This window comes from Cryptomeria japonica, chromosome 3 (assembly GCF_030272615.1).
Source record: "Cryptomeria japonica chromosome 3, Sugi_1.0, whole genome shotgun sequence".
NCBI lineage: Eukaryota > Viridiplantae > Streptophyta > Pinopsida > Cupressales > Cupressaceae > Cryptomeria > Cryptomeria japonica.
The window spans coordinates 228,547,443-228,573,366 of record NC_081407.1 but is presented as its reverse complement, the minus strand read 5'-3'; the positions used below and the strand labels follow the sequence as shown (position 1 = coordinate 228,573,366).

The window sequence follows — 25,924 nt, the reverse complement described above, 5'->3', positions numbered from 1 at the left end:
ACACTGATTCAACCCCCCTTCCATTTCAATGTTCATTGATTCCAACATTATGATCAGTTATGGTTTTGTGCTTGTTTGCATTTAGTTTCTGCACTTTTCTTTTATTCACTTGCATCTAGTGGTTTAATAATCAATTTAAGAAAGTTGTTAATTGAAAAATACTGATTCAACCCCCCTTCCCTCTCAGTGTTCATTGATTCCAACATTATGATCAACATCCAGAGATGTATCATATTTGTCTTATTTGCAACTAATAGTTAAAGGGGTAGTAACTAATTTACAATTTTCCATATCAAATTTCTTTAGCATCTCTTAGACATATTTAGCTTGAGAAATAAAGATTTCTTCTTCCGACTGAGTAACTTGTAAACCAAGAAAGATTGACATCTCACTAATCATTAACATTTCAAATTCCTTTTGCATCTCTTCTGCAAATTCTCTACATAAATCATTGCTTCCTCTTAATATAATATCATCAACATAGACAACCACAATCAACAACTTGTTATCTTCAATCTTGGAATAATGATTGTTGTGTGCAACACCTTTCTTGAAGTTTTTCTATAACAAATATATGTCCAATCTAGTATACCAAGGTCTAGGTACTTGTTTGAGTCCAAAAAATGCCTTCTTTAACTTGTAAACTTATATCCAGATCCTCTGACAATTTGAATCCATTTGGTTTCTCAATGTATACCTCTTCTTCCAGTTCTCCATTCAGAAATGCTAACTTAATATTCATTTGATATACCTTGAAATTTTTAAAAGTAGAAAAATAAAGAAAACATTCTTATAGCTTCCATCCTAACTAATGGAGCAAAATTTTCCTCAAAATCAATACCTTCAACTTGTGAATAGCCTTTACAAACCAATCCTGTTGTGTTTCTTGTAACTTGTCCTTGTTCATTTAGCTTGTTTCTGAATACCCACTTAGTTCCTATCACATTCTTGTCTACTAGTCTAGGTACCAACTTCCAAGTCCGATTCTTCTATATCTGATTAAATTTTTCTTCCATTGTTTTTACCCAAATTACGTTTTTGTTTGCTTCTTCATATGATTTAGATTCCACAAGCAAAAGAAAATAGTAGTTTTCTTTCTCATTTATCTCTGCAATTCTTTTTCTTGTTTAAACTCCTTTTTTTTGTCCCTAATTATATGATTTTCTAAATTATTTTTTTGGATTCTTAATCACTTGTTATGGTTTTTATTCCTCTTTAATTTCATCTATTTCTTTCCCATTGTTGTCTTCTAGATCTACCTTTTCTTCTACTGCACTAGGAATGATTTCAAATTCACTCATGTACGGATTCAAGGGTAATATGATCCCATGTTTCATATACTTTCACATTTGTGCTATCCCTATCTTCTTCAATCTCTTATTGTAACATAGTAGGCTTTGTTATTTGTAGCATATCTCAAGGATCTTCCTTCATCTACTTTAGTATCAAACTTTCTAAGATCATTTTCATCTCTTTTGATATAACAGTTACTCCCAAATATTCTGAAATACTTTACAATAGGGGGTCTTTCATTCTACAACTCATAGAGTGTCTTAGTATAATTTACTCTTATCTGTGTCTTGTTAAGAATGTAAACAATGGTATGCACAACTTCTTTCCAATATACATTAGTCAAATTAGCATCCTTTATCATAATTCTAGCCATATCAATAATAGACCTATTCTTCCTTTCTACCACACAATTATGTTGATGGAATCTTGGAGCAGAAAAGTGTCTTCTAATACCATATTTCTCACAAAAATTATCATATTCATTTGAAATAAACTCTCTATCTCTATCAAATCTTAAACACTTGATTTTCTACCATTGATTTGAACACTTTAAATCTTTATTGAAAAAGTTTCATATTTTTCTTTCAAAAATGTAACTCAGGTCATCTTGGAATAATCATCAATGAGTAACATAGAATATCTTTCTCCATTAAGTTCTTTTGTCCATGTATGTAAGAAAAGGTCTATATGAACCATCTCCAAGGGTCTTGAAGTGGAATGCTTCTTGTTCTTGAAACTTCTCTTTGTCTTCTTTCCTAATTAACATTTCCTACACATAGTATCAGTAGAATTGATAATCTTTGGTCAATCTCTCATTGCTTTAGTATTACTAATCTTTATCATATTGTCAAAGTTAACATGTCCCATCCTTTTATGTCATAACCAACATTCATTTCTCTATGTGTGAAAACATCTAATTCCACTCTTTTCCTTTATGAAATAAACATTTCCTTTTGTTCTAAGACCTATTACCGTTCTTCTAGTAATTCCTTTTTTAATCACACATCTGGTCTTACTAAATAAAATTTTATAACTTTTATTACACAGCTGACTAACACTCGGGAAACTATGTCCTAAACCTTCAACATATGATGCAGGAGCACCAGAGTAGTTCAAACCGACGTTTGGATTTGATCCCGGCGAGACATCGATCCTGGTATTGGCCCGATATTGGTGTGTTATTTCCAGTTAGTTTTGCAGTGTATGGAGTGAAGATGAATCAGGTTGCGGGTGGTTTCCGTAACTTGTGATCGTTGAGCGATGTTGTTTTGGGCCTTGTCCGATATTTACGGAGGACTGCATAAAGTTTTATGCATTTGAAGATGTTCTTGGTGATTTGGGCCGACATGTTATCGTTTGCACGTTTCATCATGAACCGGTTGGTCTCTGGACGACTTGATTGAGTTGTTATGGCTTGCAGATGGTATAAAGGGAAAGTTTAGAGATTCATTTTGTAGGACATCGGTCAGAGGAAGTAGAGACCAAGAGAAGATGTAGTTTCCGGAGAGATTCTAGTCCAAGGGGACTGAAGTCCAGATCAGTGCAGAACAGTGCAGACTATTACCGAAGGCCAATTTGTCGAGCAGAAGATCTGTGGATCTTAGTTTTGTGGTGCATGAATTGTTTTGTAATCCTGGGTTATGGTCCAATAGGTGTAGCCGTTGAAGGCGTATGTAATTATTTAAATGGTTGTAATGATTGATTTATCTAGTTACTGGTTATATCATGTGTTTCTCCTACCAGTTAGGTTTCTCTTTATTTATTTACCGGTTATATCTTGTTATCTGTTATCGATTGCCAATATCTTGCATGGTGTTTTGTTTTATAGGCTGCAAGGTGGGGATGTCCTTCATTGGATCTTCCTACCTTGACTATGTCAATTTGTATCAAAGCTAGTTTGTGAACCTGTTGATTGAAGAAGACCTGGTTATGAACCAGTTGGTTGGAAAGGAAGTTGAGGCAGCTTGTAGACTTGTTCAGATTACAGAACGTGAGGTAGTATAGGCTTGCAAGAAGACCGTCAAACCTAGAGCTTGAGCTTGAGGCAATTAGTGGGTGGAGACTTGAATAGATCGCCAAACTGAGGCAGGTTGCAGGGTGGACTGGTAGATCATCGAGGAGAGGCAACCAAAACCTGTAGCCATACCATCGAACCCCTGAGGCAGTTGCAATTACCTACTGACAAATCGTCGAACCAGATCAAGTGACGGGCTCACTTTTCAATTAACCCTGAGAGTCTGATGTAGGAGCACCAGAGTAGTTCAAACTGGCATTTGGACTTGCTCCCGGTGAGACATTGATCCCGGTATTGGTATGTTCTTACCGATTGGTTTCGCAGTGTATGAAGCGAAGATGAATTGGGTTGCAGGTGGTTTCCATAACTTGCAGATCATTGAGCGATGTTGTTTTGGGCCTTGTCCTATATTTTCGGAGGATTGCATGAATTTTTATGCATTTGAAGATGTTCTTTGTGATTTGGGCCGACATGATATCATTTGCATGTTTCATCAAGAACCGGTTGGTCTTTAGCCAACTTGATCGAGTTGTTATGGCTTGCGGATGGTATAAAGGGAAATTTTAGAGATTCATTTTTCTAGACAGCGGTCGGAGGAAGTAGAGATCGAGAAAAGATGTAGTTTTCAAAGAGATTCTAATCCGGGGGGACTGAAGTCTAGAGGGACTGAGGTCCGGATCAGTACAAATTGTTATTGGAGGCTGATTTGTTGAGCAAAAGATCTGTGGATCTTAGTTTTGTGTTGCATGAATTGTTTTGTAATCCTGGGTCGCGGTGTAGCAGGTGTAGCCACTGAAGGCATATGTAATTCTTTAAAGGGTTGTAATGATTGATTTATCTGGTTATTGATTATATCATGGGTTTCTCCTATCGGTTAGGTTGGTCTTTATTTATTTACCAGTTACATCTTGTTATCTATTACCGGTTGTCGGTATCTTGTTTGGTGTTTTGTGTTATAGGTTGCAAGGCTGGGATGTCCTTCATTGGATCTTTGTACCTTGATTGCGTCAACATAATAAACATAATCAATTTTATGCTTACCATCAATCAAGATACTTCATTTTCTACAGATAGGTGCAACTTCCTCTCTTGCAAATTTTATTGATCCACCATCGTACTTCTTAAAATAAGTGAACTCATTTTTATCTCAGGTCATGTGATTTGAACATCTAGAATCAATGATCCATATTCTTTATTCAACCTTAGCATGCAGTGTAGTTTTTTATCTTGATGTCTTTATGTTTTCTTGGACATCTTCATGTCTTTTGGGCCTATCTTGGTTCTCTTCTATACAATAATAAAGATTATTCATTCGAGTCCTCACCATCTTCATCCTTAGATGAGTGTATCTCCATAGAACATAAATTATTTTTCCCTTTGTCTCTATCATTTGTCTTTTTATTGAAATCGTGTCGTTTATATCTACTTTTCTTTTCATCATCATAAAAAAATTTGTAATCTTCCTTATACATACATTTTGAAGCATAATGACTGGAATTCTACCACAATTAAAGCATTTCAAAGGTAATTTACCTTTGTACTTTCCAACTCATCTCTTCAATCTTCTTGCTAAGTTCAATTCAATCTCATCCAAGTTTTCACTTATTTTCGATTCATATTTTGATATGTTTGAAACATTAAATGCATCTTCTTTCTAGTAGATTTTTATATCATCCATATCTCTAATTGTGAAAGTGGATAATATTTTGATGAATAGATCAATCGAGTAGTTATTCATATCATGACATTCCTCAATCACATAGTTCCTTGATTTGTAGGGTTTAGTCTTATAACATCACCTTGTTCTAATGTTCCACCAACAATTCAAATAGCCTCATCAGTATCATTCACTTTGTGTATGTGTTTCTCAACAATTTCATCATTTTTCATTCTCAAACATTCATATTTTTGTTTTACATTCATCAACCTAGATTTTCCTATCTTGAGATCACCTTCATATGCACGACACAACTTGTTTCATATTTTCTTATCTTCGTTCAATCCTTTAACTTTTTCAAATACTACATCACTTAGACTATTGATAGGTACTATTGTAGTGTTTGCATTTGTCTCATGAGCCTTAAGTTCATCTGGAGTTGTACATCCATTCATAAGAGGTATATAGCCAATCTAGATAATATAATATCACAAATTCCATTTCACAAAGTCTCTAGGTAAGGATCCATTTTGTCCTTCCAATAAGGAAAATTTGTTCCATTAAACATCGGTGCTTTAAGATAAATTTCCTGCACCATTCAGGATCTACCTCAAGCAGTTGAGATTTCTAAAGAAGAACCCAAGCTTTGATAGTAATTGTTGAATACACAACAAGATTGAGAGAGGGGGGGCTGAATCGATCTAGAATTTCAAAGCAAATTATTTTAAAAATCATCGACACATAAAAATCACTCATCAACATTTTGAACACCAGATTTATGTGGAAAACTGGTGCAGTCACGGTTAGGAGGGACCTCGATGAGATCTATCTAGACCATGCAAAAAGAGTAAACACAACAAAAGCAAGACAAGATGATGGAGGCAATGCAGAACATAATGAATTAGATCATGAAAACTAATTACAAATAATTGGTAACATCCGGGCTACAAGATTCGGCTCGCTGGCCTGATGTATACATGCTCAATTACAGAATTGGTCAACTCCAGACCTCTAAATCTTAAGACATATTCTCTATATACTCTCCGATGATTTATGATGCTTAATTGCATTGATTTATATAGTCTAGAGGGATTCGGTAGGCCCAAGCAGAATCAAACAATGATGAACATGATCAAACGTGTAAAACCACCAGGTCGGCCTCCACCAATGAAAATCCTCCAGAAAATTCAAAGGAAGAAGTGTGGATCAGAGGGAAGGTCAACCACAAGCTTAGGAACATTGGAATCAATGAACTAGGCTTCACAAACTACAGAAAAGATGTGTAAGATTCGTCAATAGCAAATAGGTCCAAGCAGCTCTAGTGTTCTAAGACAAAAAATGTCTCAGAATCCAAAAGCGATAACTTGCCGAAAAAAGATCCAAATGTCTCGTGGCACAGGAATAAGGAAGATAATCATGTTCACAAGCAAAATCCAGCTCCGCAAGATCCGGTGAGCAAATTCAAGAAAATGCAAAAAGAAATGTTGAAACTGTAGAACAAAAAAGAACTGAAAAGAAATATTTTTGGTTGATGCAAGATTGCCAAGAGCTGGGGATGCTCCTGCATCAAACATCTGGGGTTGTTGAAAAAAAAGTGAGTCCCTCACTTTGTTGGGGTCAGAGGAAAACCAAGGCGGTCCACCTCTACCTGAGAAATCCAAGATGAATCTTCAACTAGTTTGTCCTTCCATTTCACAAGATACTCCATGTACTGATTGTTTCGGGTGCTACGCCCAATCCTACTATCCAAAATGTCTTCAATCCAATCTAGTTCCTTTTGGGGCAACTATTTCTCTAGGTTTGCAATACTATCTTCACTGAATTCTGATTCATGATACTTATGTAGGTTTGTAATGTTGAATATAGGTGAAATACTCAAACTATTTGGTAGTTCCACTTCATATGCATTTACACAACTGAATTTCCTCAAGATCTTGCAAGGTCCAAACTTCCTCATTTGTAACTTATTATATGTTCCAACTAGAAATCTTACTTTTCTTAGATAAACCATCACTTCATTGCCAACTTAAAATTCCTTATGTCTTCTCTTCTCATCTGCTTTCTCCTTATACTTGTTGTTCATTTCCTCAAAATGATGCTTAACCTGAATATGTAAGGCCTTCATATGATCTATAAATTCTTCTGCCTCTGCACTCTTCTTATCTTCATTATTGATATCCCTCAATTCTGTTATACCCCTAGGGTGTGCTCCGGTATCAATCTCAAAAGGTGTTCTTCAGGTACTCCTATTCACTGAATTATTGTAGGCAAACTTTACTTGCACAAGGATCAAGTCCCAACTTCCGGTTTTCTCTCCAACTAAGCATCTCAACAAATTTCCCAAGATTTTGTTAACTACCTCTATATGTCCATCAATCTATGGGTGAAAAGTAGAACTGAACTTCAAATCTGTCTTCATCTTCTTCCAAAGTGTCCTCCAAAAATAACCAACAAACTTAGTGTCTCTATCTGAAACTATTCTCTTAGGTAATCCATGAAATCTCACTACTTCCTTGAAAAATAAGTTAGCTATATGCAGTGTGTCTAATGTCTTGTTGCAAGGTATGAAATGATCCATCTTCGAGAATCTATCCACCACCACAAATATGGAATCATTCCCTCTCTGTGCCTTAGGTAATCCAAGTATGAAATCCATGCTTATGTCTTCCCAAGGTCTCTCTGGTACTGTCAAAGGTTTATACAATCCCACATTCTGACTACTACCCTTTGTAACCTGAGAAATTCTATAGCTCTGCACAAATTTTCTAACATCCTTATGAATCTGAGGCCAAAAGTAATGTTTACTGACTGATGCAATTGTTTTGTCAACACCAAAGTTTTAGGCTAATCCTCCACTATGCTTCTCCTTTATCAGATTCTCCCTCATAAAACTCTTAGGTATACACAACAGAACACCTCTGAATAACAACCCATCTTGGATGAAATAATCTAACCACTGACTTCTATCTACCATCACCGGTGCTCTACATGCTTTCCAAGGTTCTGTAAAATCTAGGTCATCATCATACAAGTTCTTCAACTCTTCAAAGCCTAATACTGTCACTCTCATCTATGTCAGCAAATTCCTTCTTCTACTCAATGCATCAACAAATTTTTTTGACTTCCCACTCCTATGTTTCAACACAAAGGTGTAACTCTAAAAAAACTCTACCCATCTCATATGTCTCTAATTCAACTTACTCTAACTGTTCAAATACTGTAAGGCTTGATGATCAATATACAACACAAATTCCTTAGGCAACAGGTAATGTCTCCACTTCTTCAAGGCCTGAACTATAGTATAAAATTCATGATCATACACCAAATATCTCCTTCTTGTATCATTCAACTTTTCACTGAAATAAGCTACTGCTCTCCCTCCTGACTTAATATGCTCCAATTGTGTTCCCACTTTCATCACAGTCCACTTGGAATACCTTGTTGAAATTTGGTAAAGCTAACACAGGTTGTTCAGTCACTTTATGTTTCAACAATTCAAAGTTCTTGTTTGCTCCGGTGGTCCACTTGAATTCATTCCTATCTCCTATCATTGTCTCAACCATAGGGCTAAAAATTGAAATGAAATTTTTGATAAACTTCCGGTAGAAACTAGCCAATCAATGAAATGATCTTACCTCTCCAATGCTTTCTAGTGTAGGCCATTCAACTATTGCTTTTACCTTCTCAGGGTCCATCTTCAATCCATCCGCAGATATCATAAATCCCAAATATACTAATTTGTCCTTCATTAAAGTACACTTCTTAAGATTTATCAACAACTTCTCCTCTCTCAACCTTTGTCAACTTTTCTTAAATGCAACAAATTCTCCTCTTTTCTCTTACTGAAAATCAAAATGTCATCCAAATATACAATAACAAACTTACCCATGAATTTCTTCAACACATCATTCATCAATCTCATGAAAGCTTGGTGCATTAGTCAATCCAAAAGGCATCACCAACCATTCATAAATCTCTCATTTGTCTTGAATGTTGTTTTCCACTCATCTCCTTCTTTAATTCTAATCTGATGATATCCACTCTTCAAGTCTATCTTTGTGTAGTATTTTGCTCCACTCAAACAATCCATTATGACATCCATCCTAGGCAAATGAAACTGGTACTTCACTGTGATCTTGTGTATGGCTCTAGAATCGGTACTCATCCTTCATTCTCCATTCTTCTTAGGTGCTAATATGGTTGGTATTGCACAAGGACTCAAACTTTCTCTAATCAAACCTTTCTTCAACAGTTCATGCACTTGTCTATTCAACTCTTCATTCTCTGCTGGTGTCATCCAGTGTGCAACTTTGTTAGGCAAACTAGCTCCGGGAATTAGGTCCATGCAATTACTGATACTCCTTATAGGTGGTAATCCATCAGACACATTATCTGAAATGATGTCTTCATACTCTGTTAGCAACTTCTTTATCTCTTCTGGTTGTTCTTCACGCTCCATCTTCTCAGTCTTCTTACAAACTAAGGCAAAACACACATTCTCATGTGTCATTCCATTCAAAAATTTCCTTCCATCCACCAAACAGATTCTAGCATTCGTGCAGACTTCACTCTTCAGGGGTAAAAAGGTTTGCTTTATCCCATTTTCTACAATAGTGTATATGTTCTTTCTTCCATCATGTATTTAGTGACTATCAAATTGCCAAGGTCTACACAACAATAGGTGACAAATATCCATAGGCATAAATATCACACAAAACTTCATCACGGTAATTTTCAATTTTTAATTTCACGAAGCATTGCTCACTTACGAACAACTTATTATCATCTTGAATCCATGCTATCTGATAAGGCTTAGGGTATTTCGATCTTTCCAACTTCGGTTTATTCACCATCTCTTCTGAAATAAGATTATCTGAACTACCATTATCAATAACTACTTTACAACACTTACCAGATACCTTACATCTGGTCTTGAACAAATTTCTTCTCTACAAGGGCTCTTCATCCTCTCTGGTATGACATAAGGCTCTCCTCCTCATCAATAGTTCTCCATCTTCTGATTTGTTAGCCGATCTGGTGGGGCTTTCTTCTATCAAGGATGTTCACCCTGTGTTCTTTCCTACATTCAAAGGAACGATGTCCTTCTCCTCCACACTTAAAGCAAGTTCCTTTAAACACTTTCTTATCTTGTCTTTTGTCATCTTTTCCAAAATTTTCATTCCGATAACTATCGGGTTCTCTTCTCTGGTAGAAATTTCTATCATCCTGTCGATATGAACTACCATCTTTGCTTACTTCTTTGTCCTTGTTCTGATCTGTACAGGTTCCTCTTCCTCCAAAATATCCTCTTCCTCCTTGAAATCTTCCTCCAGAAAACCTTCTACCTCTACCTCTCTATCTTTGCTCATGTCTTTTGTTCAACTTATCTTCTTCTTTCAAGGCATATTGGTAAGCTTCTTCAACACTCTACAACTTGATCAAAATAAGTTCATCTTGTATCGACATTCACAATCCATTCAAATATCTCACAACTTGTTCAATCTCATCATCGACATGTCTGGATCTTAAATTCAACTTGTAGAATGCTTTGGTATACTCCTTCACACTTGATTATTTCTGCTTCAAATTCTACAACTTCCGGAATAGATTTACTTCATAGTCAGCTGGCATAAACTTCTATTTCAACTTAGCAACCATTGGCTCCCATGAATTGATCTTCTCCTTACCTCTTCACTATCTATCAACCTGCAAATGTTCCCACTAAAGAGATGCATGACCTTTCAATCGAGTATATCCATATTTCACCTTTCTTTCTTCTGCAGTGTTCTCAAAATCAAAGTACTTCTCCATCTCCAAGATCCAATCCATTAATTCATTTGAATCCAACTTTCCATCATACTTCGGTGGTGTAAAATGTGGTTTATTGTTTTGTTGGTGCTTCTTCCTCTTCATCTTCACTCACATCTTGAATATGTCGGCCTCTTCTCTAGGATGTCTCAACGACTTCTAATTGGTGATGCAGGAGCATCCCTGGTTCATAGCAATCTTGCATCAACCAAAAATATTTCCTTTCTGTTTTGCTTTCTATTTGTAGTTTCAAGATTTCTTTTTGTGCTTTCTAGATTTGGCTCACCGGAACCTTTGGAGTTGGATTTTTCTTGAAGACTGGATCATCTTCCTTTTTCCCAAATCGTGGAGCATTGGATCATTTTCCGGCAAGTTATTGCTACCATTTTCCGAGACAGTTTTCTGTTACTGGTTGCCTGGACCTATTTACATTGGTGATCTACCATATCCTTTCTGTAGCTTGTGGAGACCTCAGCATTGATTCTGATGTTCCTTGGCATCTGGCCGACCTTTCCCCATGATCTACACTTTATCCTTTGGATTTTCTGGAGGAATTTCTTTGGCAGAGGCCGACCTTGTTGGTTTTACACGTTAGGTCTTGTTCTTTGGGTTTTGATCCCTTTATAGACCGACCGGATCCCCTTGGATTGTATAAATGATTATAATAGAGCATTAGAATGCATCAAAGGAGTTAGACAAAGCATAGAAGATAGATCTTAATATTTAAGGTCCCGATTGTGACCTGTTATGTATTTTGAGCATGTTTTAGCAGGCCTGCTAGCCGGTTACTGTAACCCAGTTGTTACTGGTTGGTTTTAACTATTTTTCATGATATAATTCAATTTGTTCTACATTTCCTCCATCATGTCCTTGTGTTTCCATTGTGTTTACTCTTGTTGATTGGTTTGGACTAATCTCTTTGAGGTCCCTCCTAGTCAGTGACTACTTCAAGTGTAATCAGAGCGATCTTTCATTTTGAAGATTGCGTTGTGTTGAGAAATTTTGTTGTAGGGTGGAGAACTGTGGATCTGACTTGCAGCTATAGAGGACTGGTGTAAAGATGGCATGAAGGGGAACTAGGAATGGTGGAGCACGTGGGAATGCAAACCCTGTTGTGATGGAAATGTTGAAAGGAATTGCAGTTGGTTGGAAGCCATGGAGACATCCCAGAGAAGAGGCTAACACATTGAAGATGTAAGTGAAGATGAAGGAGAAGAGGCCCCGACAGAACAAGTAAACCCACCAACAATTGATCCGGATGAGGAAAGGTTTTTGAGGGTTTTGAGTAGGGTGAATACTAAACCTCATTTTACTCCACTAAAATATGATGGAAAGTTGGATTCAGATGAATTGATGGATTGGATCTCGGAGATGGAGAAATATTTTTATTTTGAAAACACTATAGAAGAAAGGAAGGTGAAATATGCATGTACTCGGTTGAAAAGTCATGTATCTCTTTGGTGGGAGCATTTGCAGGTTGATAGACAAAGAATAGGAAAAGAGAAGATCAAGAGATGGGATCAGATGGTTGCTAAGTTGAAATCAAAATTTATGCCAATTGATTATGAAGTAAATATGTTCTAGAAGTTGCAGAATTTGAGACAGAAGAAATCTAGTGTGAAGGAGCACACCGAAGCATTTTACAAGTTGAATATTAGATCCAGACATGTTGATGATGAAGTTGAACAAGTTGCAAGATATTTGAATGGATTGCAGGTGCTGATACAAGATGAACTTAGTCTGATCAAATTGCAGAGTGTTGAAGAAGCTTACCAGTATGCCTTGAAAGTAGAAGAGAAGCTAAGAAAAAGACATGAGCAGAGGCAGAGAGGCAGAGGTGGAAGGTTTTCCAAAGGAAGATTTCAAGGAGGAAGAGGATATACCGAAGGTAGAGGAACCTGTATGGATCAGATTAAGGACAAAGAAGTGAGCAAAGAAGGTAATTCATACCGGAAAGATGATAAAAAAATTTAGCGAAGGAGAGAACCAGATGGCTTCCGGAATGAGAATTTTGGAAGAGATGACAAAATACAAGACAAGAGAGTGTTTAGAGGAACTTGCTATAAGTGTGGATGAGAAGGACATCGTGCTTTCGAGTGTAAGAAGACAGAGAATACGAGAAGAATAATAGTGGTGGAAGAAAACTCTATTCGACCAAATAATGAATTAGAAGATGGAGAACTACTGATGATGAGAAGAGCTTTGTGTCATACCGGGAGAGATGAAGAACCCTTGTAGGGGAAGAATTTGTTCAAGACCAGATGTAAGGTATCTGGTAAGTGTTGTAAAGTTGTCATTAATAGTGGTAGTTCAGATAATCTTGTTTCAGAAGAGATGGTGAATAAGTTGAATTTGGAAAGATTGAAACACCCTAAGCCTTATCAGATAGCATGGATTCAGGATGATCATAAGTTGTTAGTAAGTGAGCAATGTTTGGTGAAATTGAAAATTGGGAATTATCATGATGAAGTCTTGTGTGATATTATGCCTATGGATATTTGTCTCCTTTTGTTGGGTAGACCTTGGCAGTTTAATAGATATGCAATACATGATGGGAGGAAGAATACATACACTATTGTGGCCAATGGGATTAAGAAAACCTTGTTGCCCTTGGAGAAACCTTTGAAGAGTGAAGTTTGTACGAATGCTAGAATCTATTTGGTGGATGGAAGGAAATTCCTGGGTGGATTGAGACATGGGAATGTGTGTTTTTCCTTAGTTCCTAAGAAGATTGAGAATTTGGAGCATGAAGAAGAACAACGAGAAGAGATAAAAGATTTGTTGACAGAGTATGAAGACATCATTTTAGATAATGTGTCTAGCAGATTACCACTTATGAGAAGTATTAGTCATTGCATGGCCCTAGTTCCTGGAGCTAGTTTTCCTAACAAATTTGCACACCGAATGATACCAGTAGAGAATGAAGAGTTGAATAGACAAGCGCAAGAGTTGTTGAAGAAAGGTTTGATCAGAAAAAATCTAAGCCCTTGTGTAGTACCAACAGTATTAGCACCTAAGAAGAGTGGAGAATGGATGATGTGTACCAATTCCAGAGCAATAAACAAGATCACAGTGAAATTATGGTTTCTTTTGCCTAGGATGGATGACATAATGAACTGTTTGAGCAGAGCCAAGTACTTTACAAAGATAGACTTGAAGAGTGGATATCATCAAATCAGGATTAGAGAAGGAGATGAGTGGAAGACAACATTCAAGACAAATGAAGGACTGTATGAATGGATGGTGATGCCTTTTGGGTTAACTAATGCACCAAGTACTTTCATGAGGATGATGAATGAGGTATTGAAAAACTTCTTGGGTAAGTTTGTTATTGTATATTTGGATGACATTCTGATTTTTCAATAAGACAAAAGAGGAGCATGTGTTGCATTTGAGACAACTTTTGCAGAGGTTGAGGGAAGAAAAGTTGTCGATAAACCTTAAGAAGTGTACTTTCATGAAGGAAGAATTAGTATATTTGGGATTTGTGATATCTAAGGATGGTTTGAAGATGGAACCTGAGAAAGTAAAAGCAATTGTTGAGTGGCCTACACCGGAAAGCATTGGAGAGGTAAGATCATTTCATGGATTGGCTAGTTTCTACCGAAAGTTCATGAGAAATTTCAGTTCAGTTTGCAACCCTATGACTAAGACAATGAGGGGAGATTAGAAGGAATTCAAGTGGACCACTAGAGCAAACAAAACTTTTGAACTGTTGAAACAGAAAGTGACTGAGTATCCTGTGTTAGCTTTACTGGATTTCAATAAAGTATTTCAAGTGGATTGTGATGCAAGTGGAACAACAATAGGAGCGGTCTTGAGTCAGGAAGGGAGAGCAGTGGCTTCTTGCAGTGAGAAATTGAATAATTCCTGGAGGAGATATTCAGTGTATGATCAAGAATTTTATGCCATAGTTCAAGCCTTGAAGAAGTGGAAACATTACTTGTTGCGTAAGGAGTTTGTGTTATATACGGATCATCAAGCTTTTCAATATTTGAACAATCAGAGTAAGTTGAATCAAAGACATATGAGATGGGTGTAATTTTTATAGAGTTACACCTTTGTGTTGAAGCATAGAAGTGGGAAATCTAACAAAGTTGATGATGCATTGAGTAGGAGAAGGAATTTGCTGACAGAGATGAGAGTGACAGTATTAGGATTTGAGGAATTGAAGACCTTGTATGATGATTACCCAGATTTTGCACAACCTTGGAGAGCATGTAGAGAACCGGTTACAGTAGATAGAAGCAAGTGGTTGGATTACTTCATTCAGGATGGGATGTTATTAAGAGGAATACAATTGTGCATACCTAAGAGTTCTATGAGGGAGATTCTGATAAAGGAGGAACATAGTGGAGGATTAGTTGGACACTTTGGTGTTGATAAAATAGTAGCATTGGTGAGTGAGCATTACTTTTGGCCCCAAATTCATAAGGATGTTAGGAAATATGTGCAAAATTATAGAGTTTGTCAGGTTGCAAAGGGTAGTAGTCAGAATGTGGGATTGTATAAACCTTTGACAGTATCGATAAGACCTTGGGAGGATATAAGAATGGATTTCATGCTTGGATTTCCTAAAACACAGAGAGGGGATGATTCTATATTTGTGGTGGTGGATAGATTCTCGAAGATGGCTCATTTCATATCCTGTAAGAAAACATCAGATGCATGCATATCTATTTTTCAAGGAAGTAGTGAGATTACATGGATTACCTAAGAGCATAGTTTCAGACACAGACACTAAGTTTATTGGTTATTTTTTGAGAACACTTTGGAAGAAGATGAAGACAGATTTGAAGTTTAGTTCTACTTTTCACCCACAGATTGATGGACAGACATAAGTAGTTAACCGAAGCTTGGGAAATTTGTTGAGATGTTTAGTTGGAGACAAAATCGGAAGTTGGGATTTGACTCTTGCACAAGCAGAGTTTGCTTACAATAATTCAATAAACATGAGTACCGAAAGGACACCTTTTGAGATTGTTGTCGGAGCACACCCTAGAGGTATATCAGTATTAAGAGATATTAGCAGTGAAGACCGGAGAAGTTCAGAAGCAAAAGAACTTGTAGATCACATGAAGGACTTACATATTCAAGTTAAGCAACATCTGGAGGACATGAACAACAAGTAAAAGGAGAAAGCAGATGAGAAGAGAAGACATAAGGAATTTGAAGTTGACGATGAAGTGATGGTGTATTTGAGAAAAGAAAGATTCCCGGTTGGAACTTATAACAAGTTGTAGATGAGAAAGTTTGGACCTTGCAAGATTTTGAGAAAGTTCAGTTATGGAAATGCATATGAAGTGGAGTTACCAGATAGTCTGAGTATTTCACCCATGTTTAACATTGCAGATCTTCATCAGTATCATGAACCAGAATTAGTGAGGACAATATTTCAAACTTGGAGAAATAGTTGCCCTGAAAGAAATCAGATCAGATTGAAGACATTTTGGATAGTAGGATTGGGCATAGTACCCGGAGTAGTCAGTATAAGGAGTATCTTGTGAAGTGGAAGGATAGACCAGTTGAAGATTCATCTTGGATTTCTTAGGTAGAGGTGGACCACCTTGGTTTTCTTCTAACCCTAGCAAAGTGAGAGACTCACTTTTTCAACAACCTCAAATATTTGATGCAGGAGCATCCCCGGTTCATAGCAATCTTGCATCAACCAAAAATATTTCCTTTTTGTTTTGCTTTTTATTTGCAGTTTTAGCATTTCTTTCTGTGTTTCCTGGATTTGTCTCACTGGAACCTTTGGAGTTGGATTTTTCTTGAAGCTTTATCATCTTCCTTATTCCCAAACCATGGAGCATTTGGATCATTTTCCGACAAGCTATCACTACCGGTTTCCGAGACAGTTTTCTGTTATCGGTTGCCTAGACCTATTTGCATTGGTAATCTACTTGATCCTTTCCATAGCTTGTAGATCCTTGAGCATTAATTTCGATGTTCCTTGGCATGTGGCCGACCTTTCCCCATGATCTAAACTTCATCCTTTGGATTTTCTAGAGGAATTTCTTTGTTGGTTTTACACATTAGGTCTTGTTATTCAGGTTCTGATCCTTTTTGGGTCGACCGGATCCCCTTGGATCATATAAATAATTTTAATAGAGCATTAGAATGAATCGAAGGAGTTAGACAGAGCATGGAAGATAGATCTTAAGATTTAAGGTCCCGGTTGTGACCTGTTTTGAATTTTGAGCATGTTTTGGCAGGCCTGCAAGCGGGTTATTGTAACCCGGTTGTTACCGGTTGGTTGTAACTAGTTTTCATGATATAATTCAATCTATTCTGCATTTCCTCCATCATGTCCTTATGTTTCCATTGTGTTCACTTTTGCTGACCGGACTGGAGTGATCTCTTTGAGGTCCCTCCTAGTCGGTGACTGCTTCAACCGGGCTTTAATTCCTCTCAACATTTCCATCATAGCAGGGTCTGCATTCCCACGAGCTCCACCATTCCTATTTACTCTTCGTGCCATCTTCATTCCAGTTCTCTGTAGCTGCAGGTTGGATCGACAGTCCACGACCCCACAACAAAATCTTCTGGACAACAAAATCTCGCTCTGATACCACTTGGTGCAGTCATGATTAGGAGGGACCTCAATGAGATCTATTTGTACTATGCAACGAGAGTAAACACAATGAAATCAAGACAAGATGATGGAGGCAATGTAAAATTGAATGAATTAAATCATGAAACTGATTACAAATAACCGATAACATTCGGGCTACAAGATTCAACTCACTAGCCTGTGACATACATGCTCAATTACAGAATCGGTCAACTCCGGACCTCTAAATCTTAAGATATATCTTCTATATACTCTTTGATGTTTTATGATGCTTAATTACATTGATTTATATGATCTAGAGGGATCTCGTCGGCCCAAGAAGAATCAAACAATGGTGAACATGATCAAACGTGCAAAACCACCAGGTCGGCCTCCGCCCATGAAAATCCTCTGGAAAATCCAAAGGAAGAAGTGGGGATTAGAGGGAAGGTTGGCCACATACCAAGGAACATTGGAATTAATGAACTGGGGCTCCGCAAGCTATGGAAAGGATCCACAAGATTCAACTATAACAAATAGGTCCAAGCGGCTCTGGTGTTCTAAGCCAAAAAACTATCTCAGAATTCAAAAGCGATAACTTGCCAGAAAAAGATTCAAACGTATCGCAGCACAGGAATAAGAAAGATAATCATGTTCACAAGAAAAATATATCTCCACAAGATCCAGTAAACAAATCCAATAAAATGCAAAAAGAAATGTTGGAACTGTAGAATAGAAAACAACTAAAAATAAATATTTTTGGTTGATGCAAGATTGCCAAGAGTTGGGGATGCTCCTGCGTCAAAAACCCAAATAAGGAAAAACCACAGTGAATATCTAACTCACAATATTATTGTGAATGATTATTAAGTTAAGACTCACTGCCAAGGAGCAAGAACGCTTGATAGACTTGCAAGGTTAAGTCACACTACCTTAGGGCAAGATACAAGGACTTGCATAATTGAGGCTCACTACTTCAAGCCAAGATACAAACCATTGTCGAAGGACTCATTGTCTATCAACCACAAAAGAAATAGTAGAACTAAAATTAAAAAGGATCTCTTGAACATGAAATTGTCATTGAATAATAGTATCAAGCGATCAACATCATGATAAACATATTTGATAATCACCACTATCCCAACACACTATCTCACTGAATATATCACATTCAAAGCTCTGAATTTTGTAATTTTGGAATCTTAAATCTACCTGCATATTATTCACATACTCTTCTCATTAATTCACACATAGTTCATCTAACACGCTCAACTCATACATCCACACACCTTAAATATGATATAGATCATCAAAAACCTAGTTGAGGGTTGGTGAAAAATAGAATAAGCATTATGACACAAAATAAGCCACCCAGAACAAAAATACTCAATGTGGTCCACTACAAGAGAAAGAGAAAACCAAAACACGTCCCAATACATCCTTCCCAGATGAATCCAACAATCTACACACAATAATACATTCTCTAAAGATGTTACCTAGCGTAATAAGTAAACATAGCAATTAGCTGACCAAAGAACATCTTCTAATACAAAATACCTTACACGGATCTCCAATCATCATGGTAAGACCCATAACAACTTCTTAATGCATTGTCCGATGCATATTTGGATCAAAGGAATATGATTTGATCAAGATAACTCAATTGCACGAACCAAATCATAACACAACTAAATATCCCAAACATTAATCAACAAAGCTCTATTATGGAATGAAGAAACCATGAAAGAAGCACACTAAGAATACTCCACGAGTCATAAAATCACATCCACTAAACCACAACACAATCTGCAACATATCCAAAGGCTATTGAAGACTTTCTGGACTAGTTTAACAAACACACTTACTACCAGAGAACAAAAATAACCATCTGAATCGAAATACCACAACCAACACCAAAAGTACCAAACTCAAATTTGTAACGCAACCAAAACTACAAGAACTAGGAGCATTTTTGGACCAGAATCTATCCAGATAACTAGTTTTAACATTAATGACAACCATACAAGCTCATACTTCAAACAAAGGGTAGCTTGCACAAAATAGCATGGGCAAGATTGATGGCTTAGCTTGCAGAAAGATGCAAATTGGGTAGTCTTTGAGGGTCACCATGCATAGCCTTATATATGCTCAAGGGGGGTTGTATTTCACTTAGTCGAATTTCATCCTCCTTAAACCTTCCTCTAGAGACAATATCAGGGATTGACTTTCGCAAGTCAGATGAGGGAATCATGATGGACACAATCCATCCACCTTGAGTAGAATTAAGGTCCCTTGGTGTAATACCTAAACCCTCAAGAGTTTGATCATGATGTTGGGCTAGACACTAATGCACAACTTACCCTTTGAAACCTCATATAAACTTGTACATGAGAGGAGGTGGTTGACTTTTACTTAGACAAATTTTCATCATTTCTCTCCCTAGACCTTGCATGATGTGGACTTGAAATATATGACCTTAGGTGTTGTGCTTGTAGTTCTTGATGGAACTGCAAGCAAACTTACGAATCTGTGCACAATCATCAACATCGAACAACATCTTGTTGTCCTAGCTACTTGACAACATTTGACAATATTAGCAAATTTAGTAATTTTGACAACTTTTTGAGAATGGACAACATTATGTCATCTTTCAACCCTGACACTCACAACACATACCTCTTTTACAAGCAAAGGATAACAACCATGACTATCACCAAGCTTGGAGATGACCTAACTAAGACACCTAAGCCAATAAAAAGTGGGGGGTCCCCATTTTCAATAGGATAATGTGTGAAAATGTCACAACATATTGCAACTGAGTTATTAAGGCATCCTCACCTATTAACTTGTCATAACTTGATTGACTTATCATCACAACACAACATACATATTTGAAATCTCTTATTCAGAATATTAATGTCACCAAATCACTTATAATCTATGTTCCAAGGAGGCTTAATATGAGGGGATGGGTCTTGGGAACATGGGGATCAAGGCCTAGACTTGGAGATGGTGGGGTGACACTAGGGGGGTAAAGGTTTGAGGATAGAGCCCCCAATAGGATTGAGGGGCAGGACCCCTTGTAGGGATAGGGGCCATTCCTTGTTATGTAGGGTAGGGTTGAGGGAAACCTACCATCAAACACAAATTAATGCCTTCAAAACCATACAAACCTTCATGGTGCACCCCATTTTCACAAATTGTCAATTGTTTTAAAAATAACAAGTTCTTTCTATTTATGTGACTTGGGAAATTTGGATTTTGGAATAAATCTTAGATGCCTATTTATAAATATTTTGTGATTTCTTAGCATGTGTGTGGAGCCCATAGACCATTAGGGATAGAGTTTCTGATATGTAGATCGAAAAAAAATTGATTTGTAAGAAATATTGACTTCTTCATTTTCTTATTGCAAGGGATGGTTCAGTCTTGGGGTTGTTTAGAATACTCTTGGGAGTCATGTGGGTGTCTTGGGGATGTCCCAAAGTTTCCAAGGCATCTCCAAACTAGGGAGACATCTTGAAAACATCACCTCCTTTGATGGGATGTTTTAGAAACATCCTTAAGTGCATGGTGGTGACAATGGAACAACGTTTTCTCAAAGCCCAATTTTCCTATAAATATATGGATGTTTTAGTGGGTAGGGGAAGGTAGGGGAGTGGAATCCCCATGGAACAAGGTTTATATAACCAATTAAATGATTTTAGCTATAAGTTAAATTGGCCACCAATTTAGAAGATTAGTATCAATATATAAAAAACATTATTGAGATTGGCATTAGAATGTTAAGTACTTACAAATTGTAAGATGTTTGATCTATTTGTCTTGCAACATTTAGATGGCCTTCCTAAGGCCAATTCCATGGTGTTTTATTGTTCTTTGTTGTTGTTCTAGGTTTTGGGGTCATTGGAAAACCTGCTCTAGTCAAAAGCTTTTGCTGGGCTCAATATCACTTCTTTTGAGTCTTGTTTTTCTTGCCTTCTTGGTGGGTTTGTAATTGGTTTGAGTCTTGCTCATTTTTTGACATTGCATTCTTACTAGATGAGTAGAGACAGACTTATGCGCCTTATTTTTTAGGTCAATTAAGTTCTCAATGACTAAGCATATTTGCCGTATAATCACATTCTAATATGAAATCACATTTAATTAAAATTATAAATTTCATATGTGTATAGTTTTCTTTTAGGAAGGTAAATCCATATGGGGTGTTAAACCCTACCAAATAAATACATAGTATACTTTTCTTTCTCTTAACCCATCAAGGAAACATAAGAACAAATCAATATACACTTTTTCTAGAACATATGACTTTATGTTTGTTTTCTATAAGATATTGCCATAAGAAATAATTCAAATTGGAAAATAAAATACATAAGAAACTAATAGAATTTGTAGTCTTCACAATATTACCTAGATTGCAAGATCCACATATAATAGTAGAAATATATTAGATAATAATAAAAATATACAAAACAAGAATATAGATCAGACTACATAAGAGATGTTTGATGGTCAAGGTGCTCTTATACTCAATGTACTTTAAAAAATAATAAACCCATATGGGCAAAGATCATACAATACTCCTTGTGGAAGAAGTCACATTATGTTATATCTCATGTTTATAATAGTAGAAATATATTAGATAATAATAAAAATATACAAAACAAGAATATAGATCAGACTACATAAGAGATGTTTGACGGTCAAGGTGCTCTTATACTCAATGTACTTTAAAAAATAATAAACCCATATGGGCAAAGATCATACAATACTCCTTGTGGAAGAAGTCACATTATGTTATATCTTCAACATGAGATCATGTACACATAATAATCTTTTCTTATCCTTTGCAATGATATTCACCTTTATATAGATCTAATAATGTAAACTATTAATCCTAATGTGGGAAAATGCATTGGCTAATAAAATTGACATGTATCGTTCATAGGACCTAGTATGAACAAATAAAGGGATATGTGCTACATGGTGTCAATTTTATTAGTCTAAAATGTCATATATATAGGTGTATGGCATGTTTCCTATCCTTGACATGCCTTTGAAACATAAGAGTGAACCAAATGGCAAGTATTTTGTAAATTATTGCATATATGTGCCTTGTTATCATCAAACTTTTACAATGTGATATTCTTGAATATTTTTTCTTGATTGAAGCTATAGTTGCTTAGCTAGGTCTTATTTGAATGCACTCATGGAATTAAAATATCAGTTTTTTCTTAGGTTAAAAGTACATGAGCTTTGAGCCTCCATATGGGTTAGTGCAGGATCATGGGGGGCCAAAAAGTGGCAATGTGAAAAAAATAGCCTTCTCCACTTGCCTAAAAACATGAAAATCCATGTTGACTTTTTGCTTGGACTGGGTGTCAGCACACCTTGGCATGGTAAACACGTAAGCAAATCAGATATCGGATAAAATCGGATATCCGATAATATCGAATATTCGATTTTTATATGTAATTTTAAATTAAAAAATAAATTATATAATATATAATGTAATATAACAATATATTATATATTACATATTATATAATATATATTATATTATATTATATATTATATAATACATAATATATAATATAATATTAAATTATAAAATATAATATTAAATTATATTATATAATATATAATATATATAATATAATAATATATTATATAATTACATATTATATAATATATAATATATTATTATATTATATATATTATATAATATTATATTATATTTTATAATCTATTATTATATTATATATTATGTATTATATTGTAATGCATAATATATTATTAAATTATATTATATAATATAATGTTATTTTAAAATAATTTAAGTATAAAAATTGGATATCCGATTTTCTGAGACAATATAAATGGACTGCAACAGCCTGTGAGTTATTTTAACCCATGGGTTGCGCGATGTTTTAGAATCCGATATCTGGTTGGACCTGATATATGGTTGTTTGACCCAAATTTGCTAAAAAAATACATTAAAAGGTAGGATTTTTATTGTTTTTCATCATTTTCATTCAATTTTTGTATTTTTTTTAAAGTTGATTTGTTTTTCATTGAAAATATGGTTTTTTCATGAAAACTAGGTTTTTTAAAATCAAATACAAAATTGTTCAAATTTGTTAACTAAATTCAATTGTTTACATTCAATTAGGTTAAAAATGGGGGATAACAGTGAAAACATTGATCAACCACAACTGCAAGAACCAAACCCTCCTACACAAAACTCTCTTTTGCCAAACCCCCCTCAATTCAGGATTTAATAGCACAAAATTTGAACCAATTGAGGGGGATCGTAGATGTCTATCGTAGGATCCCTTGTCTGAACCCAATGTTTGATCCTCTCATGTCGATCATAAAGAGTATAGAAATTGTCACTGAGGAGCACAATGTCGCTCTTTTGTGGCGAGATTCTATGAGGGAACAATATGCAGATGGCTTGTCCTATAAGGAGATCAAGGATCTTGAGATATCCAAAGTCGCTATCGCCACATTGTTTGTGAATCCCCACACTGGTCAACCCGTAGACCCCAAAAAAACAAAACTTACTATTAAATGGTGCACAAATGATGGTATTGTGAAAAACTTTTGGGATCATTGGTGGATGGTTTTTGACAAACCACCCAACAACAATCTTGATGTCCCCTTCTACTTCATCAAAAAATTGTATGCTGAGTTTGTTTTAGGAAAACATGTGAACTACTTTGATATCCAACCTTTTCAGGGCATGGGTTTAGGTATGCCCCAAAATAGACCTAGGGAAATCAGAGTAGTCCAGGGCCCATATGTCCCCCCTCCTTTTGTTGATCCCCCACCTCCAGTGCAACATCTAGATATCATCTGTGAGACAACATCACAGACCATATCGGCTATTCACTCTTTGAGTAGCCTTTTTCTTTCTCAAGATGGGTCAGTAGCTCAACCTACTTTTGATGGTAGCGGTGCATCCGGTGGCGCTGACATGTCCTCCTCGGCCACACATTTGTGTGCCCCATAGTTGTGTCATGTGTGGGCATGTATGCTTGGGTCCAGTTGGACAACCTGTTGATCTTCTTGCGCACAATGCAGATTATGAGGTGCATGAGATGCATGATGCACCAGATGTTATGACACAGATTAGAGGATACCCTAGAGAGTCCTCACATGCTAGAGGCGAGGAGACACCTTCATCATACATTGATGATGTAGTGGTAAGATTTGTATTTTCATAGTTCATTCTATATTTTAAATGAATATTTATAAGTAGATAATATTAAGTACTAATTTTTATTTACATGGTCTATTTAACAGTTGATGACCGAGGAGGAGTTGACAAAGATCCAGGAGGGCACCTTGATGATCATTTCATTTGGCCTTTGATAGCTTTACGATATATATATTATTGCACCTAGTCGTTTGTATTTTATTGTACATACATGCTCATCATTTATATTAGTATTAATTAGATTATGTAGTAACTTGCATGTATATCTTATTTTACTCTTTTAGGGAACAAGTAGCATGAGTGTGGGGCTGTGTGATTTAGGATCTGGTAGTGCAGTTGGAGACAAGGGAAAGGTAATTGAATGTAAATATGATTTAATGAATAGTTTAAATAACTTATAATGATTACACACGTCTAGACATAGATTGATAGTTTCATATACTTGTTGTGTATATGTACAAAGAATTCTTGGTTTCACATCCTTGTTGACTACACCCATTATACTTGAAGATGAAGAAGAAGAAGAGATGCCTCAAGTACATGTGTGTTTATTTTATTTTGTGTTTAGTAGATATAATTCATTATTATCAGTGACAATTATATGCTAACTTGTATCAATGTCATGTTTGTGAACATATGTAGGTTGCGTATGAAAATATTGAAAACATACCTCCTCTATTGAAGACATACATCAAGAGTTCTGCAAAGCCAAAGAGAAAACATGGATATGAGGTAAACAAGAATAGTTCAATTATAGTTCATTTTGATGTTAACTTTTTTAATGTGAGTTGTATAATATAACTAATCTTAATTGTGGTTTGTTTTTTATTGTGCAGGTGCCTTCAGAGCCGAGCAGTGTGGCGAAGATCAATTCTGATGATCCATCAGTAGCTTAGGATGTTATAGATAGTTTTGGGATGCTTACATGTCTATTTGGCATGTATATTTTTTATATGGACATACATTCACGTATATAGACATACATTTTGTTTGAGTTGGCATTTATGCCATATTTGTGTATGGACATACACTTGTAATCATTTGACATTTTCATATATACAGAAGTTGATATTTGATCATATAAATTGTTGCTCATGTGTACATGGTGTTATCATGGAAAACTTTAATCTTCAATCCAATAATTTACAATGGTTAATAATGGTTATTTAATGAACAATACAATTCATTTCATTTCATCGTAAGTGTTGTTTGTATAATGAACAATACAATTCATTTAATGAACAATACAATTCAATTCATTATTACCCTATTCATGCTCCTATTCCCACCCCCCCACTCGGTCGAACGCTCGGGGTCATACCCTACCGACGTCATCCCTTAAGCACCCTAAGTGCTAAAAATTGTCAAACTTTGATG

The 25,924-nt window shown here is 35.9% G+C and overlaps 1 protein-coding gene across 2 annotated transcripts in view; it reads left to right on the top strand.

Annotated features, from left to right (window-relative positions):
• The window catches only part of LOC131075448 (alpha-galactosidase 3), a 228,714-nt gene extending 203,189 nt beyond the window's left edge, over positions 1 to 25,525 (top strand). Inside the window, exons 16-18 of one of the 2 annotated variants that reach the window (XM_058012296.2) lie at positions 24,832 to 24,900; positions 25,190 to 25,279; positions 25,384 to 25,525. In XM_058012296.2, coding sequence (XP_057868279.2) covers positions 24,832 to 24,900; positions 25,190 to 25,279; positions 25,384 to 25,443 — 219 coding nt within the window. In that variant the 3' untranslated portion in view covers positions 25,444 to 25,525. The remainder of the gene's footprint in view (positions 1 to 24,831; positions 24,901 to 25,189; positions 25,280 to 25,383) is intronic. The other variant, XM_058012297.2, reaches the window with a different exon arrangement.
• Positions 25,526 to 25,924: the final 399 nt, after the last annotated feature.